This window comes from Lichenostomus cassidix, chromosome 3 (genome assembly GCF_008360975.1).
Source record: "Lichenostomus cassidix isolate B80296 chromosome 3, HeHo_3.0, whole genome shotgun sequence".
In the NCBI taxonomy this organism is placed as follows: Eukaryota; Metazoa; Chordata; class Aves; order Passeriformes; family Meliphagidae; genus Lichenostomus; species Lichenostomus cassidix.
In genome coordinates, this window is record NC_139483.1 from 47,234,686 (window position 1) to 47,249,576 (window position 14,891).

The 14,891-nt window shown below is 41.7% G+C and overlaps 1 protein-coding gene across 2 annotated transcripts in view; it reads left to right on the forward strand.

Moving 5' to 3' along the window:
* Window positions 1-3,520: 3,520 nt before the first annotated feature.
* Window positions 3,521-14,891, forward strand: part of SHPRH (SNF2 histone linker PHD RING helicase) — a 49,198-nt gene continuing 37,827 nt past the window's right edge. The window contains exons 1-5 of one of the 2 annotated variants that reach the window (XM_085055620.1): window positions 3,521-3,635; window positions 6,004-6,673; window positions 7,066-7,195; window positions 14,159-14,377; window positions 14,709-14,787. In XM_085055620.1, coding sequence (XP_084911746.1) covers window positions 6,035-6,673; window positions 7,066-7,195; window positions 14,159-14,377; window positions 14,709-14,787 — 1,067 coding nt within the window. In that variant the 5' untranslated portion in view covers window positions 3,521-3,635; window positions 6,004-6,034. Of the gene's footprint in view, window positions 3,636-4,373; window positions 4,522-6,003; window positions 6,674-7,065; window positions 7,196-14,158; window positions 14,378-14,708; window positions 14,788-14,891 lie in introns of those variants that run through there. The other variant, XM_085055621.1, reaches the window with a different exon arrangement.

The following is a 14,891-nucleotide window of genomic DNA, read 5'->3' on the forward strand; positions in this document are numbered from 1 at the left end:
TATGAATTCAAATCTTCTCTTGCCAGATTGTGAAAATCAGCATTTTTCACTTCCAAGAAACATATCTCTAGTAGATAACATCTGAAACATCTCTTTGTTGCAAACATCCTTCAGCTCTCCTCCAAACCACTGCGCCCTGTATTATATTACAAACATGTATATTTTGAGCCTAGATTTCCAAATACTTTTCCTGAGTTTACTATTAACATTTTATTTACTTAATTCTAGTTTTATTAGAAAGCTTGTTTTTTTCTCAGGAACTGCAAACTTTTCCTTTATGCATTTTTGTTATATATATATATAAATATATATATGCTTTTAAAAGGAATATTAAAGCAATGAAAACACCTTATTTAGGTGTATATTTAAATAACTCCAAGAACTGGATTCCAAATCCTACATAGTAACCCTAGACGATGTCCTAGATGCAATGACATGGTTATTTTTTTTTCTGCTCTATATTTAGATAGTCTTCTTGACTGTCCTTTTCTCTTGGAAAAAGGGAGATGGGCTTAACTCCCACCAGTGACAGATCAGCTGCTACTGTCAGTCCTGAGGTCAGGTGTATCACCTGGTTTTCACTAAACCAGCATGTAGCTCAGCTGAGTGGCAGATGGACAGGGGTGTACAAGAATTGTGCACACACGTGAGCTGAGACAGATGGCCTGAAGTGTGTTATTCTGTGGGGTGCAGGTAGATTCCCCCAGGAGATGCTATGCTAAGAGGCAGAAGGGTATGAGTAATATGTTGAACTTCTCTGTTTTGAAGAAACAGAATGGAAGCCCTGAAGAAGTAAAAAAAGGGAGGCTTGCCATCATAGCTCCACGGTATTTTTTGTGTGCTGGGTTCTTAGCTTACTGGCTTACATGATTGCTTCTGGCACACAATAACACTCTGCTCTTTGTAGCTCTCCAAAAAATATTTAAATCCTCCACTTTTCTGTGCAAAGCAGCATTATACGCTGTGGATGGTAGCAATTATATGATAACACTTTCCAAGTCCCACTATGATAGTTATATTATTTTCTATCACATATACCAAACACTATGGAAGTTGGGTAGAGCTTAACCCATGAAAATAATTTCCTACCAGGGCACAGAGTACTGATCACAATTTTATGAATCTGGAATAGACTGGAATGATATTATGCCTCCACTGGGGTCCATCTTTCCATTTCTGTCACCTGGTGATTTTTATCAAAAGAGCTCAGTAGGTTTTTCCTGCTAGTTAACCACGCGGGTAACACACGAGTTTGCTGAGGCACAGCATAACATACAATCATTGTAGTGCAGGGAATAGAGTCTATCTCCTCTCAGTGTTATTCATTTGCTACAAACATTGACATTTCCTGCCAGAACCAATTTGATATTCTTTAGAAAATTTCTGCTTGCCTTTGCAACTAGAAAAGGACTTTAAAATAATGCAACAACTAGCATGCTGTTTTCTCTATCCTACTTCAAAAAAGAAACCCTTTGCAAAGTAGCACATTTCCTGATTTTATTTGCCTACTCTTTCTGGGCTTAAAGAGCTGGTATTGATAGCATAGGGGAATTTTTATTCATAGTCAAGGGGAGGCTATGTTCTCAAGTGTGGCCAAAAAATCACGTCTTACTTTACGTCATATTCTCTTCTCTTTATACTGTTCCTTTCTATTTTGTTAGATTAAATGACAATTATCTTCTTTCATGCACTGAAGTTTTTTAGAACAGGAGAGAAATTACTGGGTGCTAATCACTAGGATCCTTAGCCATTAGCTGCTGAATAGAAATGGGGATTTTTCCACCTGCTCTCAACCCTTATATCAAAATATAGGTTTGTAAGTGGCTAGACAGAAAATCAGAACTCCTTCAGGCAAAGGATGGACACAGTGGATGGAGACCCCTTTGTATTGTTCCAAGAAATGTCTCAAACGCTCCATATGGAGCCACGACAGGCAAGATAACAGTCAGGTGTTCCATGAGATATGCCATGAGATTTGTAGCTAAGAGATTTCCATGAGATGTGTGAATGGTGAGCTGAGGGGGACAGGGAGATGGCCCTTATCACGGCAGTCAGGTGGAAGAGGGAGTGATGCTAAGGTGTCATGGTCCACCCTTCCACTAGACCCAGCTTCACTAGACCCATTGTCACTAGCCTTTGTAACACCTCTCTTTGTTCCACTACATATAAATTGCTCCTTTAACACATAAATTGGCTGTCCCCGTCCCCATTTATGATGGCAGCACAGTCTCACCTACACTTCTTCCAAAAGTATAAACTGGCATTTGAAATCCTTCCTGACAGAGGCTGAGAATACAACCTTACAGACAAACCAAGAGGCTTTTTCCTCTTTCTTCCCAAAGCGAGGACACCTCTTTGGTAGGATTTGTGCCTCTGACTGTGTTGGAGCATACTCAAGAACTTCAGAACAAGTGCTCTTACACACCAAAGATCTCTGTTAGCAGGGTCTACACTGGATACCACACCGATGATCTCTCCTTCCTCCTTCTTTTTTCTTTTCTCTCCCTCCTTTTTTCCCACCCTCCTCTTTCCCATATGACATTGCAAGGTTTATTAATATAGCCTTTTGCTAACTTGTGTGCCTTCATCATTGCATTAATAGGTGCGAATTTTCCTTCAAATAAAACCGCTGCTTGTTAAAGGACCTCTAGTGTTGTTTCTCTGCACCTCTGCCCAAGGGTATTTTCGAATCTGAATCACTTTCCTCCCCTTTGTGTTGAAATCGGCCTGATTTTGCCTTTTCACAGTGCCAACTGCCCACAAACCCGCTTTTTTAATTGCTCTTGTCAGATGCCTGAGCAGTCCTCTCTCTTCTGCCAGGTGTTTCACCCACAGAATCACAGAGCGGGTCAGGTTGGAAGGGAACCACGGTGGGTCTCCTGGTCCATCCTCCTGGCTCAGGCAGGGTCAGCCTGGAGCACATGGCACAAGATTGCCTCCAGACGGCTCTTGAGTATCTCCAGTGAGGGAGACTCGACAGCCTCTCCGGACAGTCTGCTCCGGTGCACGGCCAGCTGCACAGTGAAGCGCTCCCTCCCGTTCAGGCGGAACGTGCCTGCATTCCCGGATCGCCCCGCGCTCCCACACCCCACCCTCACACAGCCCCTCACACAGCCCCTCACACAGCCCCTCACACAGCCCCTCACACAGCCCCTCACACAGCCCCTCACACAGCCCCTCACACAGCCCCTCACAGCCGCCCGGCCCGCCTGCCGCGGCCACGCCCACACACTCTGACGTCACCGACGCTGTCTAGTCCCTCCCTCAGCCACGCCCCACTGAGGGCAATGACGCTTTCCCCGCCCCCTCGCCTGGGCGCGCCCAACTGCGCCTGCGCGGCGCTCCGCCCCTCCCGTTTGTTTGTTCCGTGAAGCGCGGGAGGGGCGGGGCAAACGCCGCGGTTCCCGGAGCCCATTGGCTGCCGCCCGGGCCTGCGGGAGTGCTCGCGCGCCCCGTGCCCGCTCCCCCTGGCCAGCCCCCCGCTCCCCTGCTCCCCTGCCCGGGGCTCCGTGCGGCGCTGCCGGGGCGGCGCGCTCTCGCGCCCCCTCCACCCGCCCCCCGCTGCCGGCGCGCGGGGGGGCCCCGCCCGAGCCGGGAGGAGCCGCGGCCGCGGGGGCAGCGGCGTCACCGCTCCGGTACGTCCGCGGCTCCGCGCCCCGCTCCCCTCGCCCTGTGCCGCCGGGGCCCCCTCCTGCCCTCCGCTACGGCGGCGAGCGGCCGCTCCGCCTGCCCCGCTCGCCCTGCGGGCGGGGCGGCCGTGCCGCGGGCGGCAGGGACGGGGCCGTGCGGCCCGGGGCCTGTGCGAGTGGCCCCGGGTAGCGGTGGATGCCGCGGGCCCACTGCGCGCTGTCCGGGGGCGGTGGCGGTGGGTCACCGCAGCCGCGCAGACCCCGCCGGGGGCAGATGTGGTGCTGCGGTGCCGGCTGCCGAGGGTATCGCATCCCGCTGCTGGGCTCGCCTTCCCGAGCTTACGGTCACTTTCCTACACAACGAGAGCTCTCCGCGTCCCTGCGGCGGAGCGCGGTGCGGGAGGCCCTGACCCCGGGGGCGGCGAGCGCTCGCTGCGGCCGCGGAGCCGCCTCTGCAGGCAGCCCCGGCCGCTGCACCTGCCCCGTGTGCCGTGCTGCTTCGCCCCGCAGGCACGGCGTCTGCTGGCCGCGGGAGCTGGGAGCTGTCCCCACGCACACGGAGCGGTTCCCTCCCGTTTGTCCCTGAGGGTGCGGTGCCCAAGCTGGCCTCCACGTGCAGGCCGGGATGCCGCAGGGACTCTTCGGCCTCTGCTTTAAGTGCAGTGTTTGTTCGCCGTCGGGATTTGCTTCGAGTGCTGTCAGCACCGCTCTGTGTGCATGAGCATTATTCTGAGAAACTTGCCCTTCCTTCCCTTCGTTCTGTTGTGTTATTACGGGAGACTGGTCGCACTCCACAGCTTACCTGAAAGGGGCTTGTAGCCAGTTGGGGTTCGGCCTCTTCTCCCGGACAACTGTGACCGGATGAGAAGAAATGGCCTTAAGCTGTGCCAGGGTATGTTTAGGTTGAACCTTAGGAAGAATTCCTTCACAGAAAGGGTGATAAGACATTGGAATGGGCTGCCCCAGGAGATGGTGAAGTCACCGCCCCTGGAGGTGTTTAAGGCGAGACTGGATGTGGCGCTCAGTGCTGTGGTTTGGTTGACAAGGTGGCGTTCAGTCACAGGTTGGACTTGGTAATCTCAGAGGTCTTTTCCAGTCTAATTGATTTCTCTGTTTGAAATTCAAACACAGCAAGATTTATATATTCCAGGATATTTCCTTTGGCTTTCATTAATTATCGATTAGTGTTTGTGTGTTACTATGTTTTTTGGTTGTTTTTTTTTCCAAGACCCTTCTAAAATTATTCAGTAACAGGAGAACTGTCCTGTTCCAGCATAAGCCCCTTTAACATTAGGATATGGTGTACTGGATTTGGTAGCTTGGAGTATTTTCCTCTCATCTTCCTACATTTCTTTAAAAGTTGTAGGCACAAGCTGAGTTGACGCAAATATCCATACTGACAGTGTAATGTGAGGTCACAGGTAAATTGCTGTGTTCAGGCTCCTTATAAAAAATCTTTTCTTGAAAAAAAGTTACTACTTGTTTGAGTAATTAATTATGAGCATGTGGTTTTGAGTATGCAGTTATTAGTTTCCCAGATGGGTCTAATATTCCATAATTTGCTTATTTATATGTACAATTTAGCAAGTGTTCTTTATTTTATGGTATTCTATCCACTAAATCTGTTCTGTACCCAGATTCAGTTAAGGAGCTGGATGTACGTCGTGACTGAAGTTTGCAGTTAGTCAAAAACAGTGAGGCTGCATTTAGTTTGGTGATTGGTCCCACTAAAATTCTAAATGGATAACTAAGGGACCTTCTGCAAGCAGTTTGTATTTCCTGGGAAAATGAAATATTCAGCACTAGTAGGAAGGTCATTGGGGACTTTGAAGGACAGAACTTGATCACTTGGGGTCCAAACTGTATTTTATATAGTGCCAGCTTCAGACTAGTCCTGTGTCAAGTTTACTTTAAGTTGCATCTCTATGTTGGCTTTCAAAAGAAAGAGGAATTTTATCTGTATTTACCCCACACCCGCCTCCAAATCTCCTGTACTTCCTGCACTTTTGTTTGTAGTGGTTGTTTGGGTTTTTTTTTTGCTGTCTCCCACCACCCCCATCTTTGAAAGATTCCACTGCTTTTTGGTTTATATTTATCCCACAAGATTCTGAGTAACTGCTGTGAAATGAAGCATTATTGTTGATCCTTGTCTGTAGCTGTCTGGCAAAATTATAAGATCTAGTACAAGACAATGCTTTATGTCCAGCTTTGTGTGATGGCGCAGGAATAGGAGAGGTCCTCTAAAGCTAATACTTTGGAACAGTTTGAGTGCATAGTGCATATGTTTGTGTCCCAGCATTTTGCACAGTGAAATTTTAGTGTGGACATTTGATTTTGTAATGCTTATTGCTGACTGAGTTACTTCACCTTGCAGATCCTGAAAATACCATTGAGAAAACGGCAAAATGAGTAGTCGTCGAAAACGTGCACCTCCATCGAAGGTGGATGAGGAGAAGAAGAAAAAGCTCTGCTGGAATATGCATGAAGACCGGAGAAATGAGGTGGTGACATTAGATGATGAAGTAACTAATGAGGACTGTGTTCCAGTTCCAAGCACTTCCGCATCTTTCATTGTTATAAATGATGATAGCACTGAGGAAGATCTTGTACAGAAAGAAGGCAGTGGCTCAAAATCTGTTAAGTTCTTGACAGTTAATGATGAAGAAGACTCTTATTCCATCTTGGCTCCTGTGTCTGTACAGCTAAATATTATAGTCTTGCCATACCGTGCAGATAGGTCCTGGAAGGCTTTGTTGGGAGAATTTGCTCTTCATCTGCCATCTGAGCAAATTCTAGCTGATGAATTCCGTGACAGGAGCTTTACTTTAATGAGAGGAGACTCTGATGATGAGCTGCAGGTCTGCGTTCATGAAAGAAGTGAAGAAGAGCACAGTAATGAAACAAAAGAATACCTGGGCGCTTACGAACAACGTATTTTGGTGGAATCAACTTTAAATGGTGAAATATTGGAAGGCTTAAGATGGTTGCAAAAGAAAAAGATAATTGGACTTTATCAAAGACCAGGAGAGGCTCAGGCTTTAAAGGTATGCATTCGTGACATTGTTTTGCATTTTGAAAGTTCTTTTTTTTTTGTTTGAAATAGAAAATAAAAATATCTGTTCAACAAAATCTGGCAGCTACCATAGTATTATAATGTCAAGAAAATGTGTGGTTTCTGCTTGCTTTCGTAATGTTTTCAATGCGTTTTTTCCTAGAAATATATTTTTATGTTTTTACCATTAGCAATGCATTACCTGATACAATCACAGAAGCTTTTAGCTGTAATTCCTCCACATGGTGTTTTTAGCAGGTTTATTTTATCTATCTGTAACTCCTAATTTTCAAAGCCCTGTTGTTATTTTCACACTCTTCTGTTTATAATATTCTTGTCAGTTTAACAGTTAATTAAATTAATAACTCTATAACCCTTTCACAGGTTGGAATTTACCTTCTTGAAGCTGGGCTAAGTAAGCCAGAGTTTCTCAGTGACGGAGGTGGAAGACCCAAAAAAGCTAATCAGATTATTCAGAAACTCATGGAAAAGTTCTACAGTTTTTTAATTCCAGGTAATGCAATAAAGTTGAGTGTTGATGAACAGGAACAATTTTTGTTGTTAAAGCTTGTCTTGTGTAGTAGTTGTAAATGTAAGGGAAAACAGTAGTTATCCCGCCATCTAGAGCAGCTCTTATTTTCCAGGCCAATGTTATTAGGTAATTCACTCAATTATATTATCTGACTGTTAATCGTATGCTAATTACTTTATGCTGAAGTTAGAGGTGATAGTTCTTCTCTTCAGATAAGGCACTGAAGCACAGAGATGTTTTGAGTCCTTACTTTTTTGGGAGTAAATAGAGTTTTCACTGATTCATGTAGGTTGTTTGAACAGTTCTACAGTAGCTTGTCCAGATTACACAGGAGCAGTTTAAAAGAATAAGGAATTAAATTTGGAAAGCTTGTTCCCAGGTTGGTGCCTATCACACAACTACAGCAACAGATTTCTCTTTTGTTTATACTGTAAAGCAATTACAATGTAAAATAATGCCAAATGCAACTTTATGACAGTTTCAAGAATATACCACTGCAGACTGACAAATATGGGCCTTGTTATCATTTTAGAATTAAAAATATGTTTGCCAGGTTACACTTAGTAGTAAAACAGATTGATAGACGACTATGTATTGTGATGGCTTAGGCAGCTTGTGGAAAAAAAACCAAAACAACTTAACCAACCTTATCTTATTCCTGAGTGTAGGATTGATTCAAAACATTAGCTGAAGACTGACTCAGTGACTGTAGTATACTGACTTTGTGGTTTTGTGACATAAGCCTTGCACCCCTACCAAACAGAACTGTACTTAATTAGAAAAGGGAGAGTTGTATTAAAAAATCAGGCAACTTTGCTAAAGAGAAGCTGAAAGGAAGAGCTGACAAAATTAAATCTGAACATCCTTATCTACTGCAAAGAACAAATGTGCAACTGTAAAGAAAGATTTGAGATATACCGAGGGATGGGCCAGTATAACTCAGTAAGTGGGGAAGGGAAGATATAGCATATAAGAAATAATCTTTCCAAAAACTGAAGTAATCTGAGTGACACAAATATGTCAGTTTAGGTTTGAAAGCACAATAAAGCAGATCCAAGAAGAGGTCTGAATAATAAATAGTTTAAGGTCTAGAAATGAATAGGAATGGTTTTTAATCCGTTAGGAGAAATACATTATCATAAATGCAGTAGAAGCAGAATAGTTACCAGGGAATTCGCAGGCTTGAGATGTCTAAGGCATATGATAAAGTGCTGAAATAAGGTAATGCTATAGCGGAAAGCAGAGTTTTCTTCTCTGCATGTCTTCTCACTGTGGAAGAGTAGGGGAAAGAAATTGTTTGTGAAGAAAATGACTGGTGATTTATTTTGAGATGCAAAATAATTTTCTGGTGGAACCTGGGGTGTGGCTAGCAGAGGTCTTTCCCGGGAGAACATTCTTCTGTGTTTTATAAACAAAGATAAAGTTTGGATGTTTTGAAACAGTGTCTCGAGATTTGGACAGTTCAGGCCTGGCCAATCAGGCCTAGGGGGAGGGTTCTGACTGACCAATCTGGGCGACCTCTGAAAAGTCTATATATATTGAAATCAAAATAATAAATTTCTTCTTACTTGTCACACTGAGAACTCGGGTCTTTTTCTCTGCTAGCGGCTCAACAGTGACACTGGGGCATTTGTCTTCAGTACACTAAAGGATATGTTTATATGGACTACCTGGTTCAGTGTAGCTTACAGGTGAAGAGGCACTTTCTGAAAGGGAAGACATGTCCCTCAAAGTTACTGGAGCAAGAATGTGCACCTGAGCAGTTGGGTTATTGGGCCTTGACTTTCCAGAAGCATGCAACCAGCTCAAGTTCATAAAGGAGCCATGATGCCAGCTGCTAAAGATTCTGACCTTTTTTCAGCGTGTACACTTTCATGCTGCAAAATAATAACTGAATCTTGATTTCAGCCCAATGAATGCCATGTAAATGATGAAGTAAAATAGCTGACATGGAGAACAGAAATAAGCAATTGTTAATCACCAGTCAAGTCCACCAAGGCATGTGTATCTTAATGCATTACTAAAGCTTTGAGAAGAAGAATGATCGGTGAAGTGTTATCAACAATGTTTAAATGTATTATTCAGCATAACAGAAATGAAGAACAACTGAAAGCTTGCAAGCGGACTGGGCAGTGGAGTTTCAGTAGAAATTCAATAGATGAATATAACACAATGCAGAAGAAAAAGATCATGGCCTCTTTGCTTACTGTTGCAAGTAGAGTTGCAGTTCAGTAGGTAGATGTAAATGCATTAAGTCAGTAAATACATCAACTTAGCGTTCAGTGTTAGTGAAACCAAATCAAAGATAAAGAATTATCCCAAAAGTATTAGAGAACAAAATATGATCACTAAACCACTGTGTCAGTCCATAGTGTGTATTATGCTGGGCTCTGAATTCAGAAAATGCATGTCACAGAAATGAAAAATATTTGGGAGGGAAGACCCCAGGTAATTATGCACTGTGAAATTAGTTTCATTTTCTAACAGTTTTTAAGCACCTATTTATTGATGTAGCATGAAATAATACAGCCTTGATTGTATGCTGATGAATGCATTCCTCTTAAAAATTTCTAACAACAACTTAGTCTCTGTTTAAATCTCACCCATTTTTAAATGGAATTAGTTGAGGTTTTTTGTAAAATTGCACCTAAGTATGTATTTTAACACTTATCAGTATCTGTCTAAAGTGAAATCTACACAATAACATTCCAAGTCAAAGCTTCTTGTTCCCCCTATTGATGAGCAGATTCTTAATGCTGATGGAATTGTGCACAAGGATTTACACAAATAAAGGACATGACCTCTCTATTGCTAAATTTAATTTTTATATATTTGTTTTCTTCACTGTAATTGTGTTAATATCCTTCTAGATGGGTTTGAGACTTTGTAGCAGGAAGCCCATCTCAAGTTATGGCAAGCACAGTGTAGATGCATTAAGTAATCTGAAAAAACAAAGTTATAAAATATTTAATATGGAATCACAAAATCTTTGAATCATTTAGGTTTTTATCCAGCACTGCCAAGTCAATCATTCAGCCATGCCCCTAGGTGCTACTTTTACATGTCTTTTAAATATTTCCAGTGATGGTGACTCAACCACGTCCCTGGGCATCATGTTCTGATGCTTGACAACCCTTTCTGGGAAGAAATTTTTCTCTGTTATCCAATGTAACCTTCCCCTGGTGCAACTTGAGGCCATTTCTTCTTGTTCAGTTATTTAGGAGAAGAGGCCAACCCCCACTTCACTGCAATCACCTTTCAGGTAGTTGTAGAGGGGACTGAGATTCCCCCTCTTCTACTTTTTCTCCAGGCTAAATAACGCCAGCTCCCTCAGCTGCTCTTCACAAGAGATATGTTCCAGAGCCATCACCAGCTTCATTGCTCTGCTCTGGACATGCTCCAGCACTTCTATGTCTTTCTTTAGTGAGGAACCCAAAATTGAATACAGTAACCTCACACCATCCTTGTAGTCCTCCTGGATTGCCAGCCCCTTCTTCCAAAGGTCATAAGCTCTCTTTTTTCCGTGTTTCAGCCAAATCTCCCTGTTCCATCAGATGTTCTCTGCCTTCTTATCTTCTGGCACATAGGGATGGCCTGCTCCTGTACCTTTAAGATTTTGCTCTTGAGGAATGTCCAGCCCCTTTGCCCTTCAGCACTGCCTCCCAAGGGACTCTGTCAACCAGACTCCTAAACAGGCCAGACTCTGTGCTGTGGAAGTCCAAGGCAGCAGTTTTGCTGGCACCCCACCTTACTCCTCCAGGAACCAAAACCATATCATTTCATGATTGCCGTACCCAAGAGGGCCTCCAGCTGTCACATCACCTGCCAGCCCTTCTTTGTTTGCAGACACAGACAATGTGTCCAGCAGGACACCTTCCCTACTGGGGAGAATATGGGGAAGCTGCATGAGTTTCAAAAATTGCTTACAGAGTTAAACACTTTTTTGAGAAAATTCTTTGCATGAATTTATTTTGTTTGGTTTAATAAGTTGCTGGTTTTATAGTAGCTTGTATCCTGTATCTGATGTGTAGTATTACATAGCTTCAGTGAACACACAGGCATAAATTGCTTACAGATCCAGAAAGGTGTTTTCTTTGTATGAGAAAACCTCTAGCCTTCATAATTAAAAATTTTTTTAAAAGAGTAAATTGTCTGTTGAATTATTGTTTGTTCCAGTGAATGGTAAATGTTTTCCCATAGTGTCATGGAGCTAGAGTAGCTGGCAATGTCATATATCATATACCATTTGCCCTCAGTTTTTTTAAAAAGCATAAATTCTCTGTGCAAAGGTGGTTTTGGTATTTGTTTGTGTTATTTACTACCCTATGTGAGGCAAAACATTTTCTGTTAATCTAGGCTGTTTTTGTTAATGATAATAATATTGTTATACAGCAGTCTAGAAATGGAAAGATTCTACTGCAAATGCAATAGCAGAACTGTAGTTCAGTCATTGAAGGAATTAAATAGAGTACTTGGAAAGCATCAGAGAAACTGAATTTTTAGATAGTACAATACCATATGTTTCTCAAATGTAAAAAAGATTATGATGAGATCTCTATAATTAAATTGCATTTTTTAAATGGTTGAAAGGATAATTAAATATTCACTGTTTAATGAGTAACAGAGAGGAGTGAACTTCCCTGGCATCCTTTTAAAAATCCCTGTGGTACATAGAACCATTTAATCTTGAAAAAGAAATCCCTGAAAGAATGAACAAAACAAGGAAGGTATATACAAAAAAATAAAGCAAATTGTAGTAAAAAAAATTGCTTTTAAGTATATTCTAGTCTTTGTTTCTCTGTAAAATTCTGGATAGATTTGGATTATATGGAAGTCAAGTTATTATGCTCAAAAATATGAGATTTGAAGACTGTTATTTTAGTAAGTATAATGATAGGTGTCATAGATCAAATTCATTGATCAAAGTTATACTTTGCAAATGCTCTAATTTTCTGTTCTTTTTCAAAAGTGAGTGGTGTATGTTAGAGGATCTCTTTGAATGGTTTCTTTAATACACAAAGTTCAGGGCTTTGCTTGGTGCTTTTCATTTGGCAGGATCATTAATAACCCCACATGTGCACTCTAATTGCCTTCTTTACATTAAAGTAATATATATAGTTTTCATGAATGTGTAGAAACTTAATGTCTTTCAGAATTCTCTTTTTCCTTGTGGAGCACTGGAATTGTTCCTTTGATTTGAAGGGATTAGGGGAAGGCACTGATGGCTGCTGTATATAGGCACATAATTTCCTGCTTTGGTTTTTGAAATCATTCTTCACCTTCATCACCCATTTGAATGAAAGAAAGCTTTTGCTTTTCATGAAAAAGAGTCCTAATAGCAGCTCCCGAACCTTATTTTAAGATTAGGTTTTCTGGTTTGTGCCAAGTACATCTCTTCCTTGTTAGCCTGAGGCATCAGAATTAAAATTTAGTTTAAATGTGCCTGCCATTAGCTGTTTTATTAGAATGTTAAATATACTTTAAGGTCACTGTATGCTGAAAATGATGGCCTTGACTTGCTTCCAAGTTTCTTTTTAATTTATTTTAAAATTTTTTTAAGAAAAATGCTGCAGGGTGAATTTATCTTCAATGCTAGCTACGGTTACTATCAGTCTGTATTTTTTTTTTATACTGATGTTTTAATTTTAGGCCTAAAGCACTATTAAAACTTGTCCTCCAAGACCTCATCTTATATTCCCTCATCTTATATCAGTTTCCTGGCATGCCAACCCTTGAATTTTTAGTGAATTTTTGTTCTACGTTGTTTAAGTTCTATGTATGCCCATATATCCAATTTATGTGAAAAATACATAAGCACAAGGCCTTCTTTCCTAGAGGGTAGAAAAGAAGGGTAGCCCTTCTGAACTAAAAGGTGCATGCTTGTCCTGAGGTGGATTTTTAATTTTGAAACTATGCTTTATTTGAATTTTTGCAATGATGCAAGGGGTGAGAATTATGTGTTGTCCAACTGCTACCATTTTCTTATCCTGATGAATAATTTAAGATTAACTTGAAAGTTCTCTGAAGAGAATCTCCTGTATCATTATTTTAAATTTGTAATTTTGTAAAGAAAGGTTTTATTGCATGAGAAATGGTAAATCCTCGACAACCCGTTATGTTTTTCTCCTTTCTGTAAGGTCGTTGACCCATATTAGTATTTAAATCTGAAACGTGAGATACTTGTGATTCTGTACTGGTTGGCAATGTTTAGTGGAAGGTCTTTATTAAATAAATAAGATCTGGTCATTCTATACCTAAATTCTAAAGGAAGAGCCTTGCTGATTATGTATGCCTATGTGATCACCATAGCATGTTAACTTTCAGGTGTCCTGGTTTCAGCTGGGATAAAGTTAGTTGTCTTCCTAGTAGCTGGCCCAGTGTTTGGGTTTAGCGTGACAATAATTATTTGTAACAGAATGATGTGTTACTTGTTGCTGAGTGGTGCTTACCCCATGTCAAGGACTTTTCGGTCCTTGCTCTGCTGGTGAGCAGGTGCACAAGAAGGGAGGGAGCATGGCCAGGACAGCCAAAGGGATATCCCACACCACAGACCAACATCCTCAGATTATAAACTGGTGGGAGTTGGCTGGGAGCCTCTTGGAGGTGGGCTGGGAATTGATCAGTGGGTGGTGAGCAATTGTATCGTGCATTGCTTGTTTCTTGGGTTTTGTTAATCTCTCTCTTTTTCCTTTTCATTGCTATTACTGTTATTATTACTGTTGTTGTTTTTTACTATTACGTCATTTTACTTTATTTCAATTATTAAACTGCTCATTATTTCCTACTACTGCTAGCTGAGTCATATGCAGTCATAGCATATGTTTTAATGACATTCTGCTTTGCTTGTTTTCCTATGTGTAAACTAAATATGTTGCAGCAAAATTTACTCAAATGTTGTCCCACATTGATTGATAGTGTATGTCTTGAATTATTTGGTGTATGCAGATGAGCTGGAGGAAGATGAGGAAGAATCTGACACAGAACTAGAGCGACAAAATATTGAAGAGCTTTATGACTTTGTAAGGCACACCCATCAGCAGGATATCCAGTTGCTGAGAAAGGATGTGCAGCATCCTGCATTAATTCCCATTCTGAGACCATACCAAAGTGAAGCTGTGAACTGGATGCTTCACCGAGAGAACCACACAAGCACTTCAAGTAGTGGCAAGTATATGGGTCTGAAAAACTCGCATAATTGAGGAAAGTGTAATTGTATTGTCAGCAGTAATGTTTCCTTGCTGTTGATCAGAAGTTTTGTTAAATATTTCATTACTATTTTCATAAAAGCTGCTGTTTGGGTAGTACACTAAATGATAAGATAGGTCTTGCTCAACAGCAGTTGATGAATATGTATATCATCTTGTTGGTCATGAAGCTCTGTGGAGGTAGACTTCAGCTTTTTGTCTCTTAATGTCACCAAAAGGCTGAATAATTCTGATGAGTATGCTGTTTATAGAGAAACCTCATCATAGTAACATGAACACTTTCTCCACAGAAAATGCACTGCACTTCTTATGGCGAGAGGTGACCACTCTGGATGGAGTAAAAATCTACTATAACCCATTTACTGGCTGGTATGTTTTTATAGTTGCTCTTTCTGAGGATACCTCAGAGTTTTACTTTGTGAAAACTGTATTGGTAGCTTTATCCTGCAGGATATAAGATATTCCATCACTTG